The sequence below is a fragment of the Lampris incognitus genome, chromosome 5 (genome assembly GCF_029633865.1).
Source record: "Lampris incognitus isolate fLamInc1 chromosome 5, fLamInc1.hap2, whole genome shotgun sequence".
Taxonomy (NCBI): Eukaryota; Metazoa; Chordata; class Actinopteri; order Lampriformes; family Lampridae; genus Lampris; species Lampris incognitus.
The window spans coordinates 18,226,064-18,250,450 of record NC_079215.1 but is presented as its reverse complement, the minus strand read 5'-3'; the positions used below and the strand labels follow the sequence as shown (position 1 = coordinate 18,250,450).

The window sequence follows — 24,387 nt, the reverse complement described above, 5'->3', positions numbered from 1 at the left end:
CATCCCTTTATGACCACAGTGTTCCCATCTTCTGATGGCTACTTCCAGCAGGATAACGCGCCATGTCATAGAGCTCGAATCATCTCAGACTGGTTTCTTGAACATGACAATGAGTTCACCTTACTCAAATGGCCTCCACAGTCACCAGATCTCAATCCAATAGAGCACCTTTGAGATGTGGTGGACCGGGAGATTCGCATCATGGATGTGCAGCCGACAAATCTGCAGCAACTGTGTGATGCTATCATGTCAATATGGACCAAACTCTCTGAGGAATGTTTCCAGTACCTCGTTGAATCTATGCCACGAAGGATTAAGGCAGTTCTGAAGGCAAAAGGGGGTCCAACCCGGTACTAGCAAGGTGTACCTAATAAAGTGGCCAGGGAGTGTATATATATATATACATAAAATTAAGAAATATGGGAAAATAAATAATAAATATGCAAGTTAATCAGTAACTAAAATCCACAAAATACATGAAAATAAATATAGAATTATATACGGAAATTGATAAATAAACAGGTGTGAAAAAAAATCTGAAAACGAATAAAAGGAAATAAAAGACACCTAAACTTAACTGCACGTAGCTCTATAACTGTTAGTTTTCGATGTGTGTTTATTTCGTTCTGCGTTTACGTCGCTTGATAATTTCATTCATCTATTTTTAGATTTCCAAGTGTTTTTATTCTTTGTTTCACTTGTGGGTTCGTTTACCTTTCGTGTATTCATTTGTTTTACCTGGCACACTCTGGACGTTCCACACAAGCGACGTACATCTCATTGAGAATTACTGCTGTATAGAAATAGCATTTTTGATCCTCCAGACTGAAAGTATTTGCTATTCAGAAAGCCAGCTGTGAGGGGCGACTCAGGCCTCTTGTTTTGACAAGGTGTTGTCACCTGAAGTGACGTGACGCCGGCTGAGGGCGGGGATTCAAACGAGCGAGGAATATGATGCTGAGACGCCGTACTCATCACTCATTAGCTGCGTCTCCTCTGACGTGAGGCTACGCGCACCTGTACAAGTGGGCGATGGCTCAGATGTGATACGAAACTTGTTTTCATGTTTGTCACAGAAAATGGCCTGCGCTAGTAGAAACGGGGAGAACCGGTATGCTGGGTGCTAAACCAACAACTTTCACGTGAACGTAAATCTCGGTTCACCTGTCGCCAGCACAGCCTTCGCTTAGGTCTGCGGCATGTCGGCGGGCACGTTCGCTGCGTTCTCGCTCTTACTGCTTACGGCAACCTCCGCAACTGGTGAGTAGAAATGTTTGCGTTTCTTATCAGGCTGACTGAAGTTGGTCATGTCGCTTAGCTGGATATTCTTCTCAACAACCAGTAGACTTGGTGGTACAATTATGAATGTGAGTGTGTAAGAATGTGTCACAAATCAACAGGTCAGTAGCCTGCGTAATCCATTGAGAGAAGAATGGCTTCCATCAGTACTACATGAGGGTTTAAGCCGTGTTTAGTCTTGTAGCCTGTAGGGGTTGAGTTGCCCTCCGAGGAAAAGAAACCTAGATTCTGGTTTGGAAAAAGTTTGACAAGTGTGAACAACTCGGGTGGTAATTAAGCACTGGGTATTTCCTGGTTTGTTGCAACATATGAACATGACCTGTCAGCAGCAGTTCAGGTCCAACCGACATGACTCACGGCCAGCATAACATATCATGTCTTTTACCCTACTTGTCAATACGCCACGTTGAAGATGGGTCCAAGTATTTTCTATCGTTAACAATTTGGTTCATTTGATTTTGGCAGGTGTGTCGAGTTTGTATGAGAGGATCAAATAATGATAACTGCCTTATTCTCCCTGTCGTGTCCTCTTGAACTTCTCTCACATTTACCGACGGAAGTTCCCACTGACTTGGTATCTCATAATTACCTGGGTTTAAACGAAAGGCCATTTACATCAACAGGACTTGAATAACTCAATTTTGATTAAAGTGCCCCATTCCCAGTTTAGGGTTTAGCCAACATTGTTTATCCTAACAAAGGGTCGTATGGAAAATCGTTGGAACTCCTGACCTGTCTATCAGCAACAATTCAGTTTGGACTGTTGCTGATACAGACAGAGGCAGCACCATAATGTATACCGAGGCTTTACCCTACGAGTTGACAGGCCACAATAACACTATTAACCATGCTGATGGATATTTTTGACAAAATATAAATTAAAGGATATTTTAAAATGAGCAATTTAAATCGGCTCTGGTTCTGTTCTGGGGTGGGGGGCTAGGGTGGGTAAGCCCACACAGACGATGAGGTAGCCCACCCCACAAAGTTTCCATGGGGGGATATAGCTCGGTGGAAACACACAAACAGGGATGATACATTTTTTTAGACCAGCTTTAAACATCATTTCACGTTATCTATCCCACAATACCCATTCTTGTTCTCAGAATTTTCTCAGGCATTACCTGTCTGGTCCTCTTGTGAGTTTTCTCTGAGTAATTTTTAATGATCACATTTTTAACTGACAGTAGGAGGACTGGATCATCCAGACTCACTTCCCTTTCTGTTACTGACCATCCGGTCTTCCTTGTGGCAAGTCATCTGGTAATATATAATACACCTATCTGCAGGGAGCTCATATGGGTTTGATGGTAAAGGGGGGCCACCAATCAAAGCTGCCCTATTTTATGGTTGTTATCCTGCCCTTTCCCACCAAGGCTTTCACACAAGTGCTTCCTTTCAACCTACAATGTAGGGCAGATTCATGTTTATTATGGATTTTTGAAGTTATTAATGTATGAGAACTAACATTTTGGAGAGAAATTTGGAAGATGTTAGGGTGCTGTACTAGTCTTTTCTTTGTATGATTTACCATGTTCAGGATCTAGCATCCAGTCTTTAAATTTTTATTGTGAGTCGAGCGCGTTGCTTCTTATTTTATATGAAGGTGTTGCATTAAAATGATCTTCAGCTTCTTCAAATGCATTTTATCTTAGCCCACACCCAGCTCTATATTGGTCGCAACAATGACAATTTAAATCCTAATTTGTTTATTAAGTCCAAAGACTGAAGTACACTACCAAATAAAACCGCTGAAAAGTGCATACTGTGTAATTTGTATGTCAGCAGTGGTGTAATATTCCATCATCATATACAGACTGAAGCATTGATAAGGTTTCATACATAGTGTGATAAAGTCAAATAGGAGACCTTATCTATGATTTTTTTTTAATTTGGATGTTAAATGTGGGAAAAAAAATTTAAAAGGAGAAGGGAATGCTTCTCTGGGTCCGAAAAAAATCTTACAATACTTGTAAAAATGCCAGGTGCTCATCGGATTAGGCCTCTACGGAATATTAATTGTCTTCGCCCGCCGTCACTTACACCTAACAGCACTGCCATACTCATTCACACCCTGGTTACATCCCCTATTGACTACTGCAGTTCTATCCTCTTTGGTCTTCCCTTCAAGTGTCTTCATAAACTTCAATTGGTCCAGAATTCAGCTGCCCGTATCATCACCAGAACTCCTTCCATAGATCATATCACTCCTGTTCTTCAGCAACTCCATTCTGTTAAATACCGTATTGACTTCAAGATACTGCTTCTCTTCTTTAAGGCCTTTAATAACCTAGCTCCTTCATATCTTTCTGAACTCCTTCATATCCACACATCCTCCCGCACTCTCACATCCTCTTCTGGTCTCCAACTCACTACACCATTGGCCCGCTTGACTACCATGGGGACTAGAGCCTTCAGTCATTCTGCCCCCCGCCTATAGAACTCTCTCCTACAAGACATTTGAACATTGACTCTCTTTCAACCTTCAAATCCCATCTCAAAACGTAGCTTTTAAAACTGGCATATTCAGTCTGATCCATGTTGTTGGTGAAGGGAACAGAGGTGATGAGGAGGTGATGGGAAAGTATGGAGTCAAGAAGAGAAATGTGGAAGGACAGATGGTGGTCGATTTTGTGAAAAGGATGGAAATGGCTGTGGTGAATACATATTTCAAGAAGAGGGAGGAACACAGGGTGATGTACAAGAGTGGAGGAAAGTGCACACAGGTGGACTATATCTTATGTAGAAGGCACCATCTAAAAGGGATTGGAGACTGCAAGGTGGTGACAGGGGAGAGCGTAGCCAGGCAGCATCGGATGGTGGTCTGTAGGATGACTTTGGAGACCAAGAAGAGGAAGCGAGTGAAGACACAGCCGAAGATCAAATGGTGGAAGTTGAAGAAGGAAGACTGTTGTGTGGAGTTCAGGCAGGAGTTAAGACAGGCACTGGGTGGTAGTGAAGAGTTGCCAGATGGCTGGAAAACCACTGCAGAAATAGTGAGGGAGACAGCTAGGAAGGTACTTGGTGTGTCATCAGGACAGAGGAAGGAAGACAAGGTGACTTGGTGGTGGAATGAGGAAGTACAGCAAATTATACAGAGGAAAAGGTTGGCAAAGAAGAAGTGGGATAGGCAGAGAGATGAAGAAAGTAGACAGGAGTACAAGGAGATGCAGCGTAAAGCAAAGAGAGAGGTGGCAAAGGCAAAGGAAAAGGCGTATGGTGAGTTGTATGACAGGTTAGACACTAAGGAAGGAGAAAAGGACTTGTACCGATTGGCTAGACAGAGGGACCGAGCTGCAAAGGATGTGCAGCAAGTTAGGGCGATCAAGGATAGAGATGGAAATGTGCTGACAAGCGAGGAGAGTGTGCTAAGAAGGTGGAAGGAATACTTTGAGGGGCTGATGAATGAAGAAAATGAGAGAGAGAGAAGGTTGGATGATGTAGGGATAGTGAATCAGGAAGTTCAGCGGATTAGCAAGGAGGAAGTGAGGGCAGCTATGAAGAGGATGAAGAGTGGAAAGGCAGTTGGTCCTGATGACATACCTGCGGAGGCATAGAGATGTTTAGGAGAGATGGCAGTGGAGTTTTTAACTAGATTGTTTAACACAATCCTGGAAAGTGAGAGGATGCCTGAGGAGTGGAGAAGAAGCATACTGGTACCGATTTTCAAGAACAAGGGCGATGTGCAGAACTGTAACAACTACAGAGGTATAAAGTTGATCAGCCACAGCATGAAGATTTGGGAAAGAGTAATAGAAGCTAGGTTAAGAGGAGAGGTGACGATCAGCGAGCAGCAGTATGGTTTCATGCCACGAAAGAGCACCACAGATGCGATGTTTGCTTTGAGAATGTTGATTGAGAAGTATAGAGAAGGCCAGAAAGAGTTGCATTGTGTCTTTGTAGATTTAGAGAAAGCTTATGACAGAGTGCCGAGAGAGGAGGTGTGGTATTGTATGAGGAAGTCAGGAGTTGCAGAGAAGTATGTAGGAGTGGTGCAGGATACGTATGAGGGAAGTGTGACAATGGTGAGGTGTGCGGTTGGAATGACAGATGGGTTCAAGGTGGAGGTGGGATTACATCAAGGATCGGCTCTTAGCCCTTTCTTGTTTGCAATGGTGATGGACAGGTTGACGGACAAGATCAGGCAGGAGTCTCCATGGACGATGATGTTCGCGGATGACATTGTGATCTGTAGCGAGAGTAGGGTGCAGGTTGAGGAGAGCCTGGAGAGGTGGAGGTATGCACTGGAGAGAAGAGGAATGAAAGTCAGTAGGAGCAAGACGGAATACCTATGCGTGAATGAGAGAGAGGACAGTGGAATGGTCAGGATGCAAGGAGTGGAGGTGACAAAGGCATCTGAGTTTAAATAATTGGGGTCAACTGTCCAAAGTAACGGGGAGTGCAGTAGAGAGGTGAAAAAGAGAGTGCAGGCAGGTTGGAGTGGGTGGAGAAGTGTGTCAGGAGTGATTTGCGACAGAAGGGTACCAGCAAGAGTTAACGGGAAAGTTTACAAGATGGCTGTGAGACCAGCTATGTTATAAGGTTTGGAGACAGTGGCACTGACGAAAAGACAGGAGGTGGAGCTGGAGGTGGCAGAGTTGAAGATGCTAAGATTTTCACTGGGAGTGATGAAGAAGGACAGGATTAGGAACGATTATATTAGAGGGACCGCTCAGGTTGGACAGTTTGGAGACAAAGCAAGAGAGGCAAGATTGAGATGGCTTGGACATGTGTGGAGGAGAGATGCTGAGTATATTGGGAGAAGGATGCTGAATATGGAGCTGCCAGGGAAGAGGAGAAGAGGAAGGCCAAAGAGGAGGTTTATGGATGTGGTGAGGGAAGACATGCAGGTGGCTGGTGTGACAGAGGAAGACGCAGAAGACAGGAAGAAATGGAAACGGATGATCCGCTGTGGCGACCCCTAACGGGAGCAGCCAAAAGTAGTAGTAGATATTCAGTCTGATCCATGCTTCATTGAGTTTTGTGCAGATGATGATTTTATACTTATCTGTTGTGTTAACTTTATTGTCTACCCTGCTTTGTTTGGATTTTATGCTGTCTGATAGTGTTGCTTGTTTTTGTTTTTTTAACTGTGTTCTGTAAGGTGTCCTTGAGTGTGCCGAAAGGTGCCCACAAATAAAACGTATTATTTGAATAAAAAGAAAACCTGGGGCACTTCCTGCAGTAAGTATAAAAAGCTTTTGTTAAACACTGGCTACATGCCTATGTATTTGGATGGCAAAGTCTTCATGAGGGCATGCCAAAAAAGTTTGGCACACCTGTGTCTGCAGGTAGACCGACAGATGAAAGCAGTCTCATGACTTGGTCCCCACCACTCAAGTGCTACAAAATAAGAGTCTGTGCTCAAAAAACCCCAACAATTCACATGACCAATTATACATAGGGTAATAGGAAGGAGTACAATAAAAAAAAGTGAGATTGCTAGGGATATATATATATATATATATATATATATATATTTAACTCTTGGACAGTAAAAAAAATTTTTTTTGGTATGTTGGATATGTGTTTTTGTAGTTTTTGTAATTTTTTTGTAGTTTGGATATAGGTATTCTTGTAGTTTGGATGTGTGTTTTTGCCTTTGTGTTGCACTGCTGTGGGCTGGGAGAAAAAATATTTAATTTTATTTACACAAGTGCATGAAATTAAATGACAAATAAATGTTCTTGATTCCTGATATACAGGAATAGTAATTGCAAAACACTGTACAGTGAACTGGTCAGCTTACATACATGCACACACCAAACACACTCCACTAAACACAGACTTTGTGATAGACTGGCAGAGCACAAAAAATGCCATAAGAACTGAAAACCCTAACTTACCCTATGGCTCAGCATTTTAAAAAGGCAGTCCACACCAAGCCAAACTCCTTGAGAGTGATGGCCATCAAAGTTATCTCAAAAAATAAATATAAGAGGGGGGAGAGGGGTAGGCTCAGGTGTTTTCTTCAAAGGGAGACCTGGTGGATTATTAAAAGCCACCACATTTGTAGGCCTTAATGAGGATGTGGACTCTTCACCTTTTTTTAGATTCAAGGTGTGTCACCGCTGCGTGCTATGACACATGCCTACACAAGTCTTTTGTCTGTGTATGTTCATGAATGCATTTGTCGCTCGTCTCATGCGTAGCTTTATGTAAGCTTACCGGTTCTCTGTATAGTGTTTTTGCAGTTACTATTCTTGTATTTATAATTGGTGTAGCAATATTATTTTTCTTATTGTACTCCTTCCCATTGTTCTGTGTATAATTGGTCATGTGAATTATGTTTTGTTTTGTTTTTTGAGCATGGACTCTTATTTCGTACGACTTGAGTGGTGGGGACTTTAATTCGTTAAACTATTAAAAAAAAAACTTGCCCATCAATGACCATAGATCAGTTGCAGCCGCTATCCCAGCAGCGCCAAGACTATATCTCAAAATGTTCAGTTTCAACTTGGGTTTAAGAGAAAGTTGTCCCAAAACACCTAGAAGATTTTTATGGATCAGAACAAAAGTTGCTGAATTTCAGTGTGGTTTTCCAGCCGTGCATAGCAGGAAGACTCCTTTTGTTGAAGTAATATGTGACCCTTTTAGCAGCAAGTCCAATTGACTGTTAATCCTTTAAATTCCTGGTGTTGCCTTGGACCTGTTAGACCATGCATTAAATTGACAGCCTCGAATTCTGGGCTGATATCAAGGTTACAGTGCTAAGTTGGTTTGGCCCTTGGCTGTCACAGTTGAAAACTCCTTCTCTTCCTCAGGTTCACATGTGGAACTTCTCAAAGTTCGTCTTTGGATTCCAACTTGTATTTTCAAGAACATACTCCTAAATGGCCATTATCTGTTGCTTCACTGACAACACAACAGATATGTCTGTCTGTGAAAGGTAGTGATTTAAATGGCTTATTTACTTGGAGCTAAATGAGAACAGTCATTCTGGGCTGTACCCCAAAAATGTTGGGCCAGCTGGAGCCATAACCTTTGACCTAACAACTTTCTTTTGACAGCATTTTTGTCACGGGACTTTAGAGATGACACCTGCCCACATTTGTGAGTATCAGATCAATGGTCTGGGAGGAGTTTGGAATAAAAATAGGTTTTTTTCATACAATTCAAAATGACAGAAAATACCATCATGGCGGAAAAGGAAGACCCAGCTGAGAAATGGTTGGACCTGACCTAAGGATTTATAGACCAAGCCGTTTTTATGTTGGAGACCGAAACAGAAACGAGCCTGTAACAGTCCCGCCAATCAGGATAGTTTTTATTGCCCGAGTGGTGGGGAAGATTTGAAACTTACCTTGCCGACTTTAGTCACTCTAGGGCCAGCATTGCCCTTGTGTAATGTGTCTTTGGCTGTGACAGTTTCATGTCTGTCTACCACGCCCAAAATCAAAGTGCCCCCTGAGGATTAATAAAGTTGTATTGAATTGCATCTCTTTTTTCCCCTTTCCCTCCCCAATTGAATTTTTAGCTAACTACCCCACTTTTCCAAGCCGTCCCGGTCACTGCTCCACCCCCTCTGCTGATCCGGGGAGGGCTGCAGACTACCACATGCCTCCTCCGATACGTGTGGAGTCGCCAGCCACTTCTTTTCGCCTGACAGTGAGGAGTTTCGCCAGGCGGACGTAGCACGTGGAAGGATCACGCTACCCCCCCCCCCGAAAAGGGTGCCCCGATTAGTTTGGCAGGCTATAGTTTTTCCAGTTGCCAGCCGCTGTCACGATACGCCACTTGGCAGACGAAAATTACACATTCACTGCCAGTCCACCTATACTAAAACGACCAGGAACAGACGCAGGTGTTTTTCATACCCCCCCCCCCCCCCCGAACAGGTGCCCCGATCGACCAGAGGAGGCACTAGTGCAGCGACCAGGACACATACCCACATCCGGCTTCCCACCCGCAGACACGGCCAATTGTGTCTGTAGGGACACCCGACCAAGCCGGAGGTAACACAGGGATTTGAACCAGCGATCCCCATGTTGGCAGGCAATGGAACAGACCGCTACGCTACCCGGATGCCTGAATTTAATCATTAAATAAATTGTTCGAACGTTTTTTATTCTTGTTTTATTTATCTAATGGACTATTTCAGTTTTGTCAGTAAAGCACAACAGAAAATGTTTTCCGAAATAGCTAAACGAATCTAGTTTATCACAAAAGTCTACTACACTGTCCGCATGATACACAGTACTCGAGGTTAATTGTACGGTTTCATCAATATGTAATGTGGTTGCAATGACATAGCAAAGATAACAAAACCTTTATTTGTATAACACGTTCCTAAGAACGATATGTTACACAACGCATCACAAATGACACTAAGAGAAGAGCGGAGATTGTGTCAAAGAAATACTCACAAGGGTGAAATCTGGTGCTATAAACAACACATATGGTCATGATAAGAGTCCAAAAACGTGTTTCTATGAGTGTACGCTGAAGTATGACCCTACAATATGGTAACGTCAAGCCACAGTACCATAATGTGAGTTTGACTGATCTGAGTGTGTAACAGTATGGGATGGGATTCAACATTGTGGCTGTGGATGTCTTTAAATAACAGAAAATATGCAGTGCTCCACAAAACGATTGTCGTGGTTGTGTGGTGTGGGCCATCAAGGCTCACCTGTTCCCCATCCCCTGATTGGTATTTCGGTTCACCTGCGCCCCATTTGCCTGAGTAACTCTGATTGCCCCTGCGGCACTCGCCTCTTACCCTTTCTCTGATTGGCTGTTCTGTGCCTGCATACCTGCGCCCAATCTCCCTGATTGGCTCCCCTACGTGTATATTCCCCCTGGTTGCCCTGGCTCCTTGTCGGATCGTCACACACAGATATACACACACCCATAAGGACTCATGGTTGCTGGATGCGCCACGTCCTGTTTCGAGCCTTCCCTGCTGTCTGTACCTGCTGTCTTTAAGTTTCTTTTTCTTATTAAATCCTTGTTCTAGCCCAGTCTGTCTGAGTCATGCATTTGGGGCCTCCATTCATGCCTCTGGCGTGAAAATGATAAAGAGGAAAATCAGGAAAGAATAGACATTTGGGTAAGAGCTGTTGACAGAGAAAGCAGTTCTATAAAAATGGTTTTTTTAGGCATAAAAACTGAAGCTTACTCTAAGGGTATTCCCCCTGTTGCTGCCTCTTTAGATAAAGCCCTAAAGGTAGAACTGTTAAATGCTTATTTGGGTGCCGCTGATAGATTTGTCTCTAAAACCGGCTGCCTAACATCTGGGGCAGGTAACCAAATCGTTGGAGAGTGCTCCTCCAAAAGTCAGTCAGGTTGATAAAATTGAAGACCGCAGGTCAGCTCTGTAAATGTCGGACCATTGAGGCTCGTTGACAAGTTCACCTCCTGCCCTGACTTTTACAGCTGCAAGCAGGTCCTTTTTTTTGTACATGGGATTTTGGGGTTAAAATTGCTTGTTGTTTTTGTTGTTTTTTCCCCCATTACAGTTCCACCTCCAGAGAATGTTACTGTGGACTGCCAAAATTTTCAGCCGGTTGTCTACTGGAACTACAGTCAACAGCTCCCACAAACTGTCTTCGCTGTAAACATCAGTGGATCTGCAGGGTATGCCTCCCTTTCTGCCACAAAACATAACCGCTAGAGGCGGGAATGTCACCACAGACACATTCGTATTTCTCCATGTTACTGCAAATGCAAAGGGCTTTTATCAGTGACTGATAGGTCTAATCATCATTGTGTCACTTTGTTTGGAGGAAGATGGTAACGTAACAGACATTTATTTGAGCACCAGACCTAGGCTGAACGCAACAGACAATGTGCTCTTTTCTGCACCTTTATCCAGTACAGTATGTTGTTATACCCCACTAACTTATGTTGACAAGTTATTACCTTCAAAGATGTTAGGAAAATCTTAATTTTTGATATTTAGAAGGCTACAGTGTTTACATTGTGAGGCTCCATTGCTTACATGCAGATTTAAGTGCAGCAACATGGACAGGGAGTTCCTGCCCCTTCGTTTTATTGACACTCTGACTTGCAGGCATGGCCAACGTGGTTCCTTTCCCTCTTAAGTAGGGTAAAGGTTGGGTTTCCCCCACTACCCACAATGTTAATAAGCGAACTTTCTGTTAACTTTGATTGTGTCTGTGATAAGTTATTTTGTGTTTCCTCACAGCATATATCACAATACAGCTGTTGCCATTGACCTTTGTTTCTTTTGTCAGATGGGCACACAACTATAAAGTAATTTGATTGAGTTACAAAATGCTAACAGCCCTGGTGCTATCATTTACCTTGGTTAGCCAGATTAAATTTTATTAGCCAGTTACCAACTTCCTCTTTACACCTCCATGCTTGTGGCGTGCATGTAAGTCCTCGTGCACATGCTTAAAAATCATGTGACGTTAGCGTTTTTATTATTGCACAGGAACCACCTTCGCTCAGTAGCACTACTTGTGGTCAAAAACTCCACAGTTCATCTTGAATGCAAATGATTTCTTAAAACAATGTATCTTGCTGTTATTGGTCTCTGATTTGTTTAAGCAAAATTTACTGCAATTTGTTTTTCTTATAGATTTAATGTTAGCACGACTACAGAACATCAGCATGACCTTACCAACTTCCTCTGGAAATCCGAGCAGCATTACCTGGACTTTCACGTTGTGAACGTAACAGCTGTACAAGGAGCCAGTAGGTCCAAATCGGTTGAATCGGAGACGTTCACGTATAATCATTACAAAGAAGCTAAAGTAAAATGTAAGTGCTGTGAATTTTATTTTTATTTATTTTTGCCCCATTTTTCCCCAAATTTGCCTAGCTAGTTCCCTGTTATTTTACCATTGCATGACCCCTACAGCTGTTGAGGAGGGTTTGGACTACCATGTGCATACTTCAATGCACATGGAGTTATGAACTTCTTCTACTTACAAAGGAGGCTGACACGGTGTACAAGGAAGCGTCACTCAAGTAGTGAACATTTGTAAAAGAAAGAAATACTGTAGTTTCCAGAGTTTTTTTTTCTTCAAACATACAATTTCAGTGTGAAATTATATTGATTACCAAATTTCTCATTGCATGTATTATCCACTTACATGGTGCCTCAGGTGTCAGCCTAGTTTGTGTTTACTCCTCACCTGGAGCGAACATGGTGGCAGTTGATCATGCGGAGCAAATTGAAATGTGATGGATTGAAATGAATATTCTTTTAAAAAAATACATTTGTAGATTGGAGTACATGAGCTCACTACTACGTCGCTCAAAAATCTGTAAAAAAAAAAAAAGAGCCAATCCACATCTGATTTGATAAACACAAAAGCAGATTCAAAAATTAAAATACAGTGTAAAGATATTACTTGTAGAGTGGTATAATCTACTACTATTACTTTCGGCTGCTCCCGTTAGGGGTCACCACAGTGGATCATCCATTTCCATCTCTTCCTGTCCTCTGCATCTTCCTTCCTCTGTCACACCAGCCACCTGCATGTCCTCCCTCACCACATCCATAAACCTCCTCTTTGGCCTTCCTCTTTTCCTCTTCCCTGGCAGCTCCATATTCAGCATCCTTCCCCCAATAAACCCAGCATCTCTCCTCCACACATGTCCAAACCATCTCAATCTTGCCTCTCATGCTTTGTCTCCAAACTGTCCAACTTGAGCTGTCTCTCTAATATGCTCATTCTTAATCCTGTCAATGAAAATCTTAGAATCTTCAGCTCTGCCACCTCCAGCTCCGCCTCCTGTCTTTTCATGAGTGCCACTGTCTCCAAACCATATAACATAGCTGGTCTCACAACCGTCTTGTAAACCTTCCCTTTAACTCTTGCTGGTACCCTTCTGTCACAAATCACTCCTGACACTCTTCTCCACCCACTCCACCCTGCCTGCACTCTCTTCTTCACCTCTCTCCTGCACTCCCCGTTACTTTGAACTGCTGACCCCAAGTACTTAAACTCATACACCTTTGTCACCTCCACTCCTTGCATCCTGACCATTCCACTGTCCTCCTTCTCATTCACGCATAGGTATTCCGTCTTGCTCCTACTGACTTTCATTCCTCTTTTCTCCAGTGCATACCTCCACCTCTCCAGGCTCTCCTCAACCTGCACCCTACTCTCACTACAGATCACAATGTCATCCGCAAACATCATAGTCCATGGAGACTCCTGCCTGATCTTGTCCGTCAACCTGTCCATCACCATTGCAAACAAGAAAGGGCTCAGAGCCGATCCTTGATGTAATCCCACCTCCACCTTGAACCCATCTGTCATTCCAACCGCACACCTCACCGCTGTCACACTTCCCTCATACATATCCTGCACCACTCCTACATACTTCTCTGCAACTCCCGACTTCCTCATACAATACCACACCTCCTCCCTCGGCACCCTGTCGTATGCTTTCTCTAAATCCACAAAGACACAATGCAACTCTTTCTGACCTTCTCTATACTTCTCAATCAACATTCTCAAAGCAAACATCACATCTGTGGTGCTCTTTCGTGGCATGAAACCATACTGCTGCTCGCTGATCATCACCTCTCCTCTTAACCTAGCTTCTATTACTCTTTCCCAAATCTTCATGCTGTGGCTGATCAACTTTATACCTCTGTAGTTGTTACAGTTCTGCACATCACCCTTGTTCTTTAAAATCGGTACCGGTATGCTTCTTCTCCACTCCGCGGGCATCCTCTCACTTTCCAAGATTGTTTTAAACAATCTAGTTAAAAAGAGAGTGGTACAATACATTTAGAAATATGCTTGTGGGATTTGTGTCTAAGAAGACATTTGTGATAGACTGTACTTGTTTGTAAGCAAGATGTGAATGTGTGTTAATCACATTCTCTGCATTTATTCATTTTGAGACAAATCTGATTCAACTTGACTACAAAATGGATTTATGCAAGTGTATTTAATGGATTCACATAACAGTGGGCAGGATCAGGCTTACCTGTTCATGTGCAATTAACTAAAATCAGCACCTAAATGAAGACAATGTTAGGTGTCCATGTTGGACAAAAGGAGTGGGTACAAAGTAGGGCTAGTTTAGATGTTTTGTTGATTTAGGAATAGAAACAAAACAATTAGTGTTATTATCTGTTACTTTTAGGTTGTTGTTTTTTTTTCTTTAGTTCTAAAGACTATTCTACTCTAGGTATGTTGGATTTTCCTCAAGTGGAGCTGTCCGTCAAGGATTTGGAGGCCACTGTGAGCTTTCTCAACCCCTGTCACTTGAACAACCCGCTGAAATGCTCAGGCCTGAAGGATGTCTCTGTCTTTTATTTCAGCGTTCTTTGTGAGGATGTGAGTATATCATGGTTCAAACATTACCGTGGTGAGGGATTTCAAGCTCTTGGACATGAGACCATGAATGCCTTGATGTAAAGTACTTTAAAGGGAAACAATCACAATTTTTGACATTCTCTCTCCATATATGTTGTATGGATAATGTTCCATTAGTAGCCATAATACTGGCAGTCTTCTGTGCGTCTCTGAAACACAAAGAAATAAGAGAAAAAAATATTAGCACTACAATGTGCAGCTGTATAATTAAGCGTTGATATTCACATTTTCAGTAATATCTATATATCTATATATATCTATATATATATCTATATATCTATATCTATATCTATCTATCTATCTATCTATCTATCTATATATATATATATATATATATATATATATATATGCATTGTATAATAAATCATTTAATTATACAATGCAGCCGATCTGCGAACCAGAAAGCAATTTTCAACACGCACGGATTGTCCGCCAGTGATGTCACTGGTGGACACAATTTTGGAGGCGTTTCGGGGACACACTACAGAAGACTGCTCGGTAATATTGGCTGCTAATGGAATGTTATCCCTACAACGTGTATGGAGGGATAATGTTGAAAATCCTGATGGTTCCTGGCAGTTTTAGTGCCATGCTTCACCCTTTAAAGTACACAGATCTTGATTCTACCTTTGGAGTTTGGTTCTCAAAGGGAATCAAGTCACTTTCTAATTTATACGTTGATGGAGCATTTGGTCCATTTACACAACTTTCCCAAATGTACGGTCTGCCAAAATCTCACTTTTTTAGATATCTCCAGAGCTGACGCTGCCCAGAAAAACATTACTTCTTTTCCAAATTTGCCAACAAACAATGCAATTGATCACATTTTTTCTTTATCCCCATACTGCAAAGGCTTAGTAACAGTTCTTTATGACAGAAAAAGTAATATTTCTCCTCATTCACTGCAAATTGTTTGGAGACTTTGGGAAGAGGACCTTGGAGGGGAAATGACGGGTGATGTCTGAGAGGCTGCACTCGGCGTAATACATACCTCCTCAGTCCTCACCAAGACGCAGCTTAATACAACTAAAGGTTGTTTTGAGAGCACATTTGACCAATGCTAGACTGGCCAAATTTTTTTTCCTAATGTAGACCCTTTCTGTCCTCGCTGTAAAAGTCAACCAGCAGATCACACACAAATGTTCTGGTCATGCCCTAACCTTAACACATTTTGGACCAGTATTTTTAACGCCTATAGCAAGATGTTTCAGACATTCCTCCTAACCCCATATGTGCTCTATTTGGTTTTGCACCAGAAACTCGTACCCTTAAAGGTAAAGCACATGTAATTATAGCATCTACCTCCTTGCTTGCTGGATGTCTCATTGTTCTGTCATGGAAGCAACAAGCACCTCCTAATTTTTCCAGATGGATTAAAGACGTTATGCAGTTTTTGAAAGTTGAGAAAATTAGATATACCCATCAAGGCTGTATACAAAAATTTATGGAGATTTGGACCCCCTTTTTCGAGTATCACAAAAGCTTACAAATCCCATTCAATAAGGAAGATTAGAGTTGGCTTGAGGTGGCAGAGAACCCCCCCCCCTTTTTTTGTGTCAGTTTTCCTTTTTCTAGTTTCTATGTGTGTATTATGAGTAATATATATGGCAAGGTATATGTGCAATCTGTGTACTAATCTATGTATATGGTTTCGGTATAATGCATTTACGGGATATGTAGTTGCATATATATTCGTGTGTATGTGCATGTAAAAAAATTGGGAAAAAAAAGTTCTGTAAAGTAAAAGTACACAGATGAAGTGCTTTGTTTCTTGTTGTCTTTTGAACAATGAAGAAACAAATAGGATTGTGATTCAACGCTGTCCTTTTTCTCCAACTCTCAGGTGGAGCTCAGTAGTTGGACGTGTACAACGAATCAGAAGTTCTGCAAACGTAATTTCTCACTGCAGAAGAAGTGCTGTGTTCGGCTAAGAGGACGGCTGTATGACAGCAGCAGCATAGAAAGCATTTTGTTTAAAGAGACAAGTCCTATCTGCGCCCGCGAGACAAGTGCTCTAGGTAAGCTTCAACAAGGAGATTTTTTATTTAAAAAAAAACAAAAAGCATATTGTTGTTTCCTCATTGTCAGAGTGGTCATCAGGAGTGGCGGGGGGCTGGTTGTGTTTTCAGACTGCTTATCGTTGCTGTAGGCTAACAATATTAACTTTATAAAACTGTCTGGCCAGCCTGAACAACACACTCGCAGGTGCCGACTTCCTCGTTTATTTTTTCGTGGGCAACACACCAAACTCGCAGCGCAAGTAACTGCTACAATGAGGAGCGGCAGCTACTAGGTGCAGTTTGCATTGTTGTGTTTACTAGACCGAGATAAGTTGTCTGGTTTTGATGGCTTTATCTTATAACTATACAGATAATAGTCCGGGAACAAGTTTGGAAACATTCTCAGAACTGCAGAGAGGCAAAAGAAAACATAAAAAACAGTTGACGTAGAAAAGTCAAGAAATAAAAAGAAGAAAAAACATTGGAGGAGGATGCGGCCAAATACTCAGTAATAACAATAAACTTTTTATATAGCACTTTTCTTAACAACGTTACAAAGTGCTTTACAAAACAAACAAAACCAGACCAGGCAAAAATGAGAATAAGACCAAAGGACATGAGCACACAGGAGGTAAAGACAATAAATGGATAAGACCAAATAAATAGCAATAGAAACAAAACCGGTACAAATAAATAAAAGCAAATATCAAGCAATTTCCAAAAGCGTTCACAAAGAGAAGTTTTAAGAGGAGATTTTTAAGGCCTTAAAAGTTGGCAATAAAAGTAGCCGATCTATTCGGACTATCGAGTAAATAAAGACATTTACGTCAGCAGAGAAAGAGATGCTGATGGGGCGATAAATAAGGTTGCAGTGGCCTACTGCCAAGACTGTTCATGATTTACAAGGGGACGGTCTGTAGTTGTGAAGATACAGACGGTATGATGGAGTGCATTTTAGCTACAAACCTGCTGGTTCATTCTGGCGTAAACACTGAGGAAGAACAGCTAGCGCATGTCCACTCTTTACCTCGCCTGAACTTCAGCCTATCCGCTGCATACACGGCGACTATTTCAAAAATGTCCTCTGCTGACTGAGAAAAACTTGAGAAGTTAAAGCTCATTCAAGGACATTCTTCAGAAAAGATAACTTTTACCAGTGTACTTGGTAATAATTTACCATACTGCTATAAAGTAATGCTTTTAAAGCAGCAAGATGGTCCAATTATATGAGGGCGTGGGGTTGAGGCGAGTTGGCGTGCACGTGTGTGTGTGTGTGTGTGTGTGTGTGTGTGTGCGCACACGCACACGTGTGAGATTGTTTGGGTGGTTCTTTCAAAAGGCCGTAAACAATTAAACAGGCATTATTGTACAGAAGTGTACTAAATCTCTCCAGTTTATTTATTTATTGAAATGATTTTTTTTATTGGTGAAAATACAGGCGGAGCACAGTTGTTCTGTATTTAACCTTTTTCAGCAATACCGATTGAAACAAACTACACATGACGATGAGACAAAATAAAAATAAAAAAAACAAACATACAATGCGCACTCCTTTAAAATAACAATGGCAGCACAAATTCCCAAACCCCAAACAAAATCATAAAAGAATTTAAAACATTGGTTTGAAAGTATGTTAGGTTGGAAAGTAAAATTAGGTCCAGATGGAAGTTAAGTAGCCCTAAAGGCGGTCCGGGTGGCGTGGTGGTCTATTCTGTTGCCTACCAACACAGGGATCGCCGGTTCAAATCTCCGTGTTGCCTTCAGCTTGGTCGGGCATCGCTGCAGACACAATTGGCCGTGTCTGCGTGTGGGAAGCAGGATGTGGGTATGTGGCACTCGTGCCTCCTCTGGTCGGTCGGGGCGCCTGTTCCAGGGGGAAGGGGGAACTGGAGGGAATAGCGTGATCCTCCCACGCGCTGCGTCCCCCAGGTGAAACTCCTCACTGTCAGGTGAAAAGAAGCGGCTGACGACTCCACATGTATCCGAGGAGGCATGTGGTAGTCTGCAGCCCTCTCAATGACCGGGACAGCTCGGAAGAGTGGGGTGATTGGCCAAGCACAATTGGGGAGAAGGGGGGGGGCAGCAATAGAATATCAGTCGAGGTAGGGCATCTATGAAGTGCTCCCCAGATCTTCATGAACAGTGTGGGTCTTATTGCAGAGTACAGTATGACTTTAACTCACTGATCCAGCGTCTTTGTGAGGGAGGGAGGTCGGAGTTCCAGTTTATTTAAATGCAGTTTTTTCCAGCTGTACTGGCAATTAAAATGAAGTGCTTAACAGAATTATTTGTTAATGGGTTCAAGTCTCCTAGGATCCACGCTTTAGGATGCTGTGGAATATTATTTACCATAATTTCTGAAGTAGTTTTAGTAATGTAATTTTCAAAACTCCACAATCTTTGGGCAGTGCCAGAACATATGTAAAAGATCTGCATTTGTAATTTTAAATTTCTGGCAAATGGGTGAGATGTTGTTAAATTTGTGCAGCTTAACAGGTGTATAGTATGTTCTGTGCAAGATATTGAATTAGTCTGTGCTTAGCAGAGATCAGAAACTTTTGAGCTTGTTCCAGAAGTTTCTGCTTGCCGGCATCATCATATGAGCAATTTAGATCCAACTCGGCTGATGATGAATGAATGAATGAACATTAGAAAATGTATTAATTGCATCGCCCAGAACAAAACGTAATGCATTTTCTATGTCCAAGTGGTCATTTTAGAGAAATCCATCTCCACTGTCACATTGCATTAAAAAGTGAGGGTTAGGTTTCTAAAGAGTGACTCTATTACCAATAATCTCATATAAGCAACCTTCCACTCAATTTTGTACACGCAAATTTTCCTACATATAGACCTACAATCAGTTAACAACATGTGTGATATAAAGTGTTTAAAACAATTCAGGAGATATTAGTTTGTACTTTAGGGCAATATATGTCAGTGTAACCCTTAAACGTGAGAAATTTAGAACTACTAATTCCTCAAAAAAATAGTTTTTCTTTTTTTGCTATTACAGACAACCCTATGATGGTCTTGGTTATTGTGGTGTCGGTCCTTGGCTTTGCAATCCCCATGATACTTGTCATCTACAAGGTGTGGGGGTATTTAAAGCCCCGTCTTGATCTACCAAAGAATTTGGTAAGTTGTCATATCAGGTGGTGAGTAGTTGGGTAAGAGACAGTCATCTAATATAAATTAGGAGACTGTCTGTTTACTGTTGGGCAATAATTTGTATTCATTTGTCAAACCCTGTAAGAGTCCCTGAATGAAGGTAAAGTTCTGAAGCACATGATTAATTCTATCAATTTCTTAAAAGGTACAAACAATGAACAAATATTTTGACATGGGTCGTGTTCATCAGCGGTAAAGAAATTATGGCTCTCAAAGTATTTAAATAACTGCCACCAAAAAGGTGAACATAATCTCAGGCTATAAGGTTATGGTGCTTAATTTAGCACAACCAATGTCATGATGCCATAACACATGAACGTACCATGATGACACAAGTAGGCTATGAATAAAATGAAATTTCAGAAGAAACAACTAATTTCTTGATTACGACCAGGAAGACTCCACAGTATTCCAAGTAAAAATCCAGTAAGCTTCCCTGTGTAGGAGCTTACTTACCATGTCTATATGATGGAGAAACAGATACCAATACCGGCATTGGATATCAGGGGGATTCCAGGCTAAAATGAAGGATAGGTATGAACAGATTTTAACCAAGACTCAGGTGTCATACCAAAAGCCATGAGTAATATAAATAAAAGCAAAAAGGCTTGATTTATGGCAGTTTTGGAACTTGGAGGTCTGTTTCTTTGATGGTGGAAAAAACTGTTATTTTCCAGAGATTTTGCTCATTGACCCCAAACTAATGGCCTGCACTATTTGGCAAAATGACGGGTTGGATCAGTTCTTGTATCGGCCGATATTTAAAAGATTCATACTCTGAATTGGCATCAGCAGGGAAAAAGTGACATGGATGCCTTCTTACCCAAACTTGCAGAGAAGCATCAGATCCATGTTTCACTTTGCACAATAACCAAACTGTTTAGTGAGGATAGCGTACTTGTGTTCAGCAATTCTTAAGTTTGTTTTTGTTTTTTTAACCTGTAAGAGTCCCTTTTTAAACTCCAGGCCTATACTGTGTCTTTATTTGCCTCTACAGACCTCATGGTTTTCATGCTCGCAGTTGAATATCCCCGTGCTCGTTGAGGTTGTGCCTCACGCCAGCACGGGGAAACTGGTGGCCAAGGAGCCCTACAGCAGCCTCATGCTCTTCAACAAGGAGGATGATGCCAACGATACTCCAACCGACAGCAGCGCATCAGATTTCTCATCCACCCCCAGCCCCGGTTTTATGTACTGGGAAGGCAGCCTAATAGGAAGGACATTACAGGATGACGACATGGAGGTTCAGCTGGGAAGGGAGATGGAAGAGGGGGAGGAAGCTGCGACATTTGGCTATGAGCGGCGGGTGAGAATTGTGGATATGGGCCACAATAATATGGTAAAGTGCTACGGGTCAAGCTGAGCATCAGCCCCAGACCCCATTCCTTTGCCGGTGGTTTGAAAAAAGAAAAACACTAAGGGTTCATACTCACACATTAAACATTAATACCCTAGAGCTGGGCTACTTGCTTCTATTGAACCCCTATATTCAATTCACACAGGCCTGTTTTCCATCCCCCACACCAGCCTGTGGACTTTTGGGGATAGTGTGGCAGCCCCCACCCTTTGGAACTCTATTCCAGCAGAGCCGTAACGCTGCTTCTTAGGGCAGTTTTAAAAGACTACTGAAAACCCACTTTTTACTCAGGCCTATGGTCTGTAGTCTTTTAATCTTTGTTTTAATTTTCTTTTTGTGGGGGGGGGGGGGTCCTTGAAAGGCGCTATACAAAAGTTTGTATATTGGGCATCCGGGTGGCGTAGCGGTCTATTCCGTTGCCTACTAACCCGGGGATCGCCGGATCAAATCCCCGTGTTACCTCCAGTTCGGTCGGGCATCCCTACAGACACAATTGGCCTCATCTGCGGGTGGGAAACCGGATGTGTGTGTGTCCTGGTCGCTGAACTAGCGCCTCCTCTGGTCAGTGGGGCGCCTGTGGGGGGGGGGGGACTGGGGGAGAATAGCTTGATCCTCCCACGCACTCCGTCCCCCTGGCAAAACTCCTCAGTCGGGTGAAAAGAAGCGGCTGGCGGCTCCACATGTATCAGGGGAGGCATGTGGTAGTCTGCAGCCCTCCCCGGATTGGCAGAGGGGATTGGCACAGCCACCAGGACAGCTCGGAAAAGTGGGATAGTTGGCCAAGTACAATTGGGGGGCAAAATCCCCCCCCCCCAAAAAAACATTGTATGTTATTATATTATTATTGTCAGTTGACACCTATGTCCTATTGGACTTGAACCTAGTTTTTTGGCACTTTCCTGCATTGATGTCTCCTGACTAGATCCTTGCTTGTGTTGTATGTATGTCTCTTTGGATAAAAGCGTCTGCTAAATGAAATTGTAACATTGTTGTTATTGTCATTGTTGTCATCCACTGAGAGGCTCTGCTGGGATAATTAGGGCTGGGTGCCTCAGCATTAGACATCTGGGTACTCCAGTATTTTTTTTTTTTTTTTAAGGCATTCAAACTAGGGCTGGGTGGTCCATCGACTTTTTATGTTTTATCGATATATTTTCAAACAAGCTGTAGGATGAGAGAATACTGTTTATATCGATATAGTTTGATATTGCGTTAAAATACATAACCCGCACTGGAACGACCGGGATTTCACTCCCACCTAAAACGACCAAGGGCGGTCAAATTGACAGCCGGCCAGTTTTTAAACTCTATATTCTGTCAAGATAAATACCCAATTGAGATATTAATGCATTGCATATGTTAGTATGTCTGTTAAGAAACTGACACCAAAATGAACATTTTAACAACTTTTAATACTATTTTTCAAACATTTTAAAATGGCCGCCTGTAAATACTGCAACGCCTCGGTGGTAGTCGTCTGAAATGGCGCCTGTAACCAGACATGTTGGCAATAATCAAAAATCAAATTTAGATTATTTCTCTGCACTGGAGAACGCTAGTGTGTTTCTAGGACAGAGCAATGAACTTCACGAAGGAAATGATGTGACCAAAACACGTCATAATTAGTGACATGACACGCACAATCACACGCAAATTACGAGACGGTCATTTTGACCGTATATGGTCGTTTTAGGTAGATCTTATAACTCTTTTGTGCAATTGATCTAAAACTCAATTTAAATACAAATACATGCAATTTTAGGAGAATTCATGGAGCGGCAGGTCTGTATCTCTTTTTTCTCACGAAGTTATTAAACTTTGAAAATTCTCAGAGATAGGCCTATTTTTATTTAATATAGGCTATTGCATTTTTTTAATTTACATCAGGTGAAGGCCATGTGAATGAACTAATGACGACAGAGTATTTTGGAGCAGATGTAGGACTGTGTTGTGTTTTGAGATGGAGATTGTCTTAGTGCCTTGCTGTGCTGTATAACTGCTATTTATTCAGTGACGTGGACAAGTCCCCAATTTGTAGTTGTTTTTTTTAACAATTTCGCAATCATCAAATGGGCTGGGACCATAAGCGTAATTTGACAAAAAGCCATTTTTTGAACAGAGTAAGAAATTAAAGTGAATTTTCCAACAGTCAATATTTTGACCTGCTACCTGCACTTTCATGTAATCCCAGCAGAGTAACGCTGTATGTTCCTTCCCTGTTGTAGTCAGGACTAATCAACAGGCCTCCTGCCCCCACTGACACTTACTTTTTGCTGCTTTTATTTTGTTTCTAGATTTGTTTTATGTGTACAGGGGAGACTGGTAGCCTGGGAACCAGACGACTTCATGAATGCTAATTATTATCACTATTCAATATTTGATATTATTATTATTATATGCCAGAGTAAATGTAAAACATGAGCTCACAGATTCACATGGTTCCCAGGCTAGGAGCCTGGGGATGGTTGTAACCTATATCACTTTCACCCAGAAGGGATGATCTAAGAGTCATGTGATCAGTTTCATGTATAACCACTTCTTTCCTGACCTTGCATGTGAAATTGCATAGCTGTGTGGAGAAGTATGCAGATTTTACAGCCAAAACACAGATTTTCAGGTAAGAATGGCTTTTTTTTTTGAACAAAGTTTACATTTTGATTAATACTGATACTGTTGAAGTCAGAACTATGTAAATTATATTAAAGAGCTGTCTGAGGCAATTCATCTATGCTAATTTCAAACCACAATGCTGCTACAGCTAACTAAACAATGGCTGGCAGGGGTGGGGATGGTTGTAACACCTTCTTAAAAATTGTTGAGCATGGATTATTGAGCATGCATGAGGACCTTTTTTTCCCCCTAATTGTTACAGCTAAACCCGTAATGACAACCAAACACGTTTTCTCTATCCTACCCCTTTTTTCAGCATGCCAAGACAGTAGGTGAGAAAAACTGGTAGGGGTGTGCCTGTACTTAAATCTGCATCAGATGAGTTGAGGCAGGGGAAGTAAGGCCTATCGCCAAAGCATACTCTATGCCATGTGATGTTAAGCAGATACCGCAAGAAATTACAAAACCTCAAAGAACGAGGATATGTTACTTCACTCCTGGCAGACCTACATACATCTATCACACTGCGAATCTGATTAAATTGAGAACACACTTTTTTGTTCACTGCATAGGTGATTAATAAGAAAGCTCTTCTGAAGTTAAAGGATCAGCACCACTGTCAGAGGCAAATAAACGC

At 42.0% G+C, this 24,387-nt stretch overlaps 1 protein-coding gene across 1 annotated transcript; it reads left to right on the top strand.

Annotated features, from left to right (window-relative positions):
- The first annotated feature begins 1,108 nt into the window (after positions 1 to 1,108).
- Positions 1,109 to 22,995, top strand: ifngr1 (interferon gamma receptor 1). The gene is made up of 7 exons (XM_056280794.1): positions 1,109 to 1,260; positions 10,761 to 10,878; positions 11,849 to 12,030; positions 14,425 to 14,573; positions 16,456 to 16,630; positions 19,629 to 19,750; positions 20,781 to 22,995. The coding sequence occupies exons 1-7, from the start codon at positions 1,200 to 1,202 to the stop codon at positions 21,144 to 21,146; spliced, it is 1,173 nt and encodes a 390-aa protein (XP_056136769.1). The 5' UTR covers positions 1,109 to 1,199; the 3' UTR covers positions 21,147 to 22,995.
- Positions 22,996 to 24,387: the final 1,392 nt, after the last annotated feature.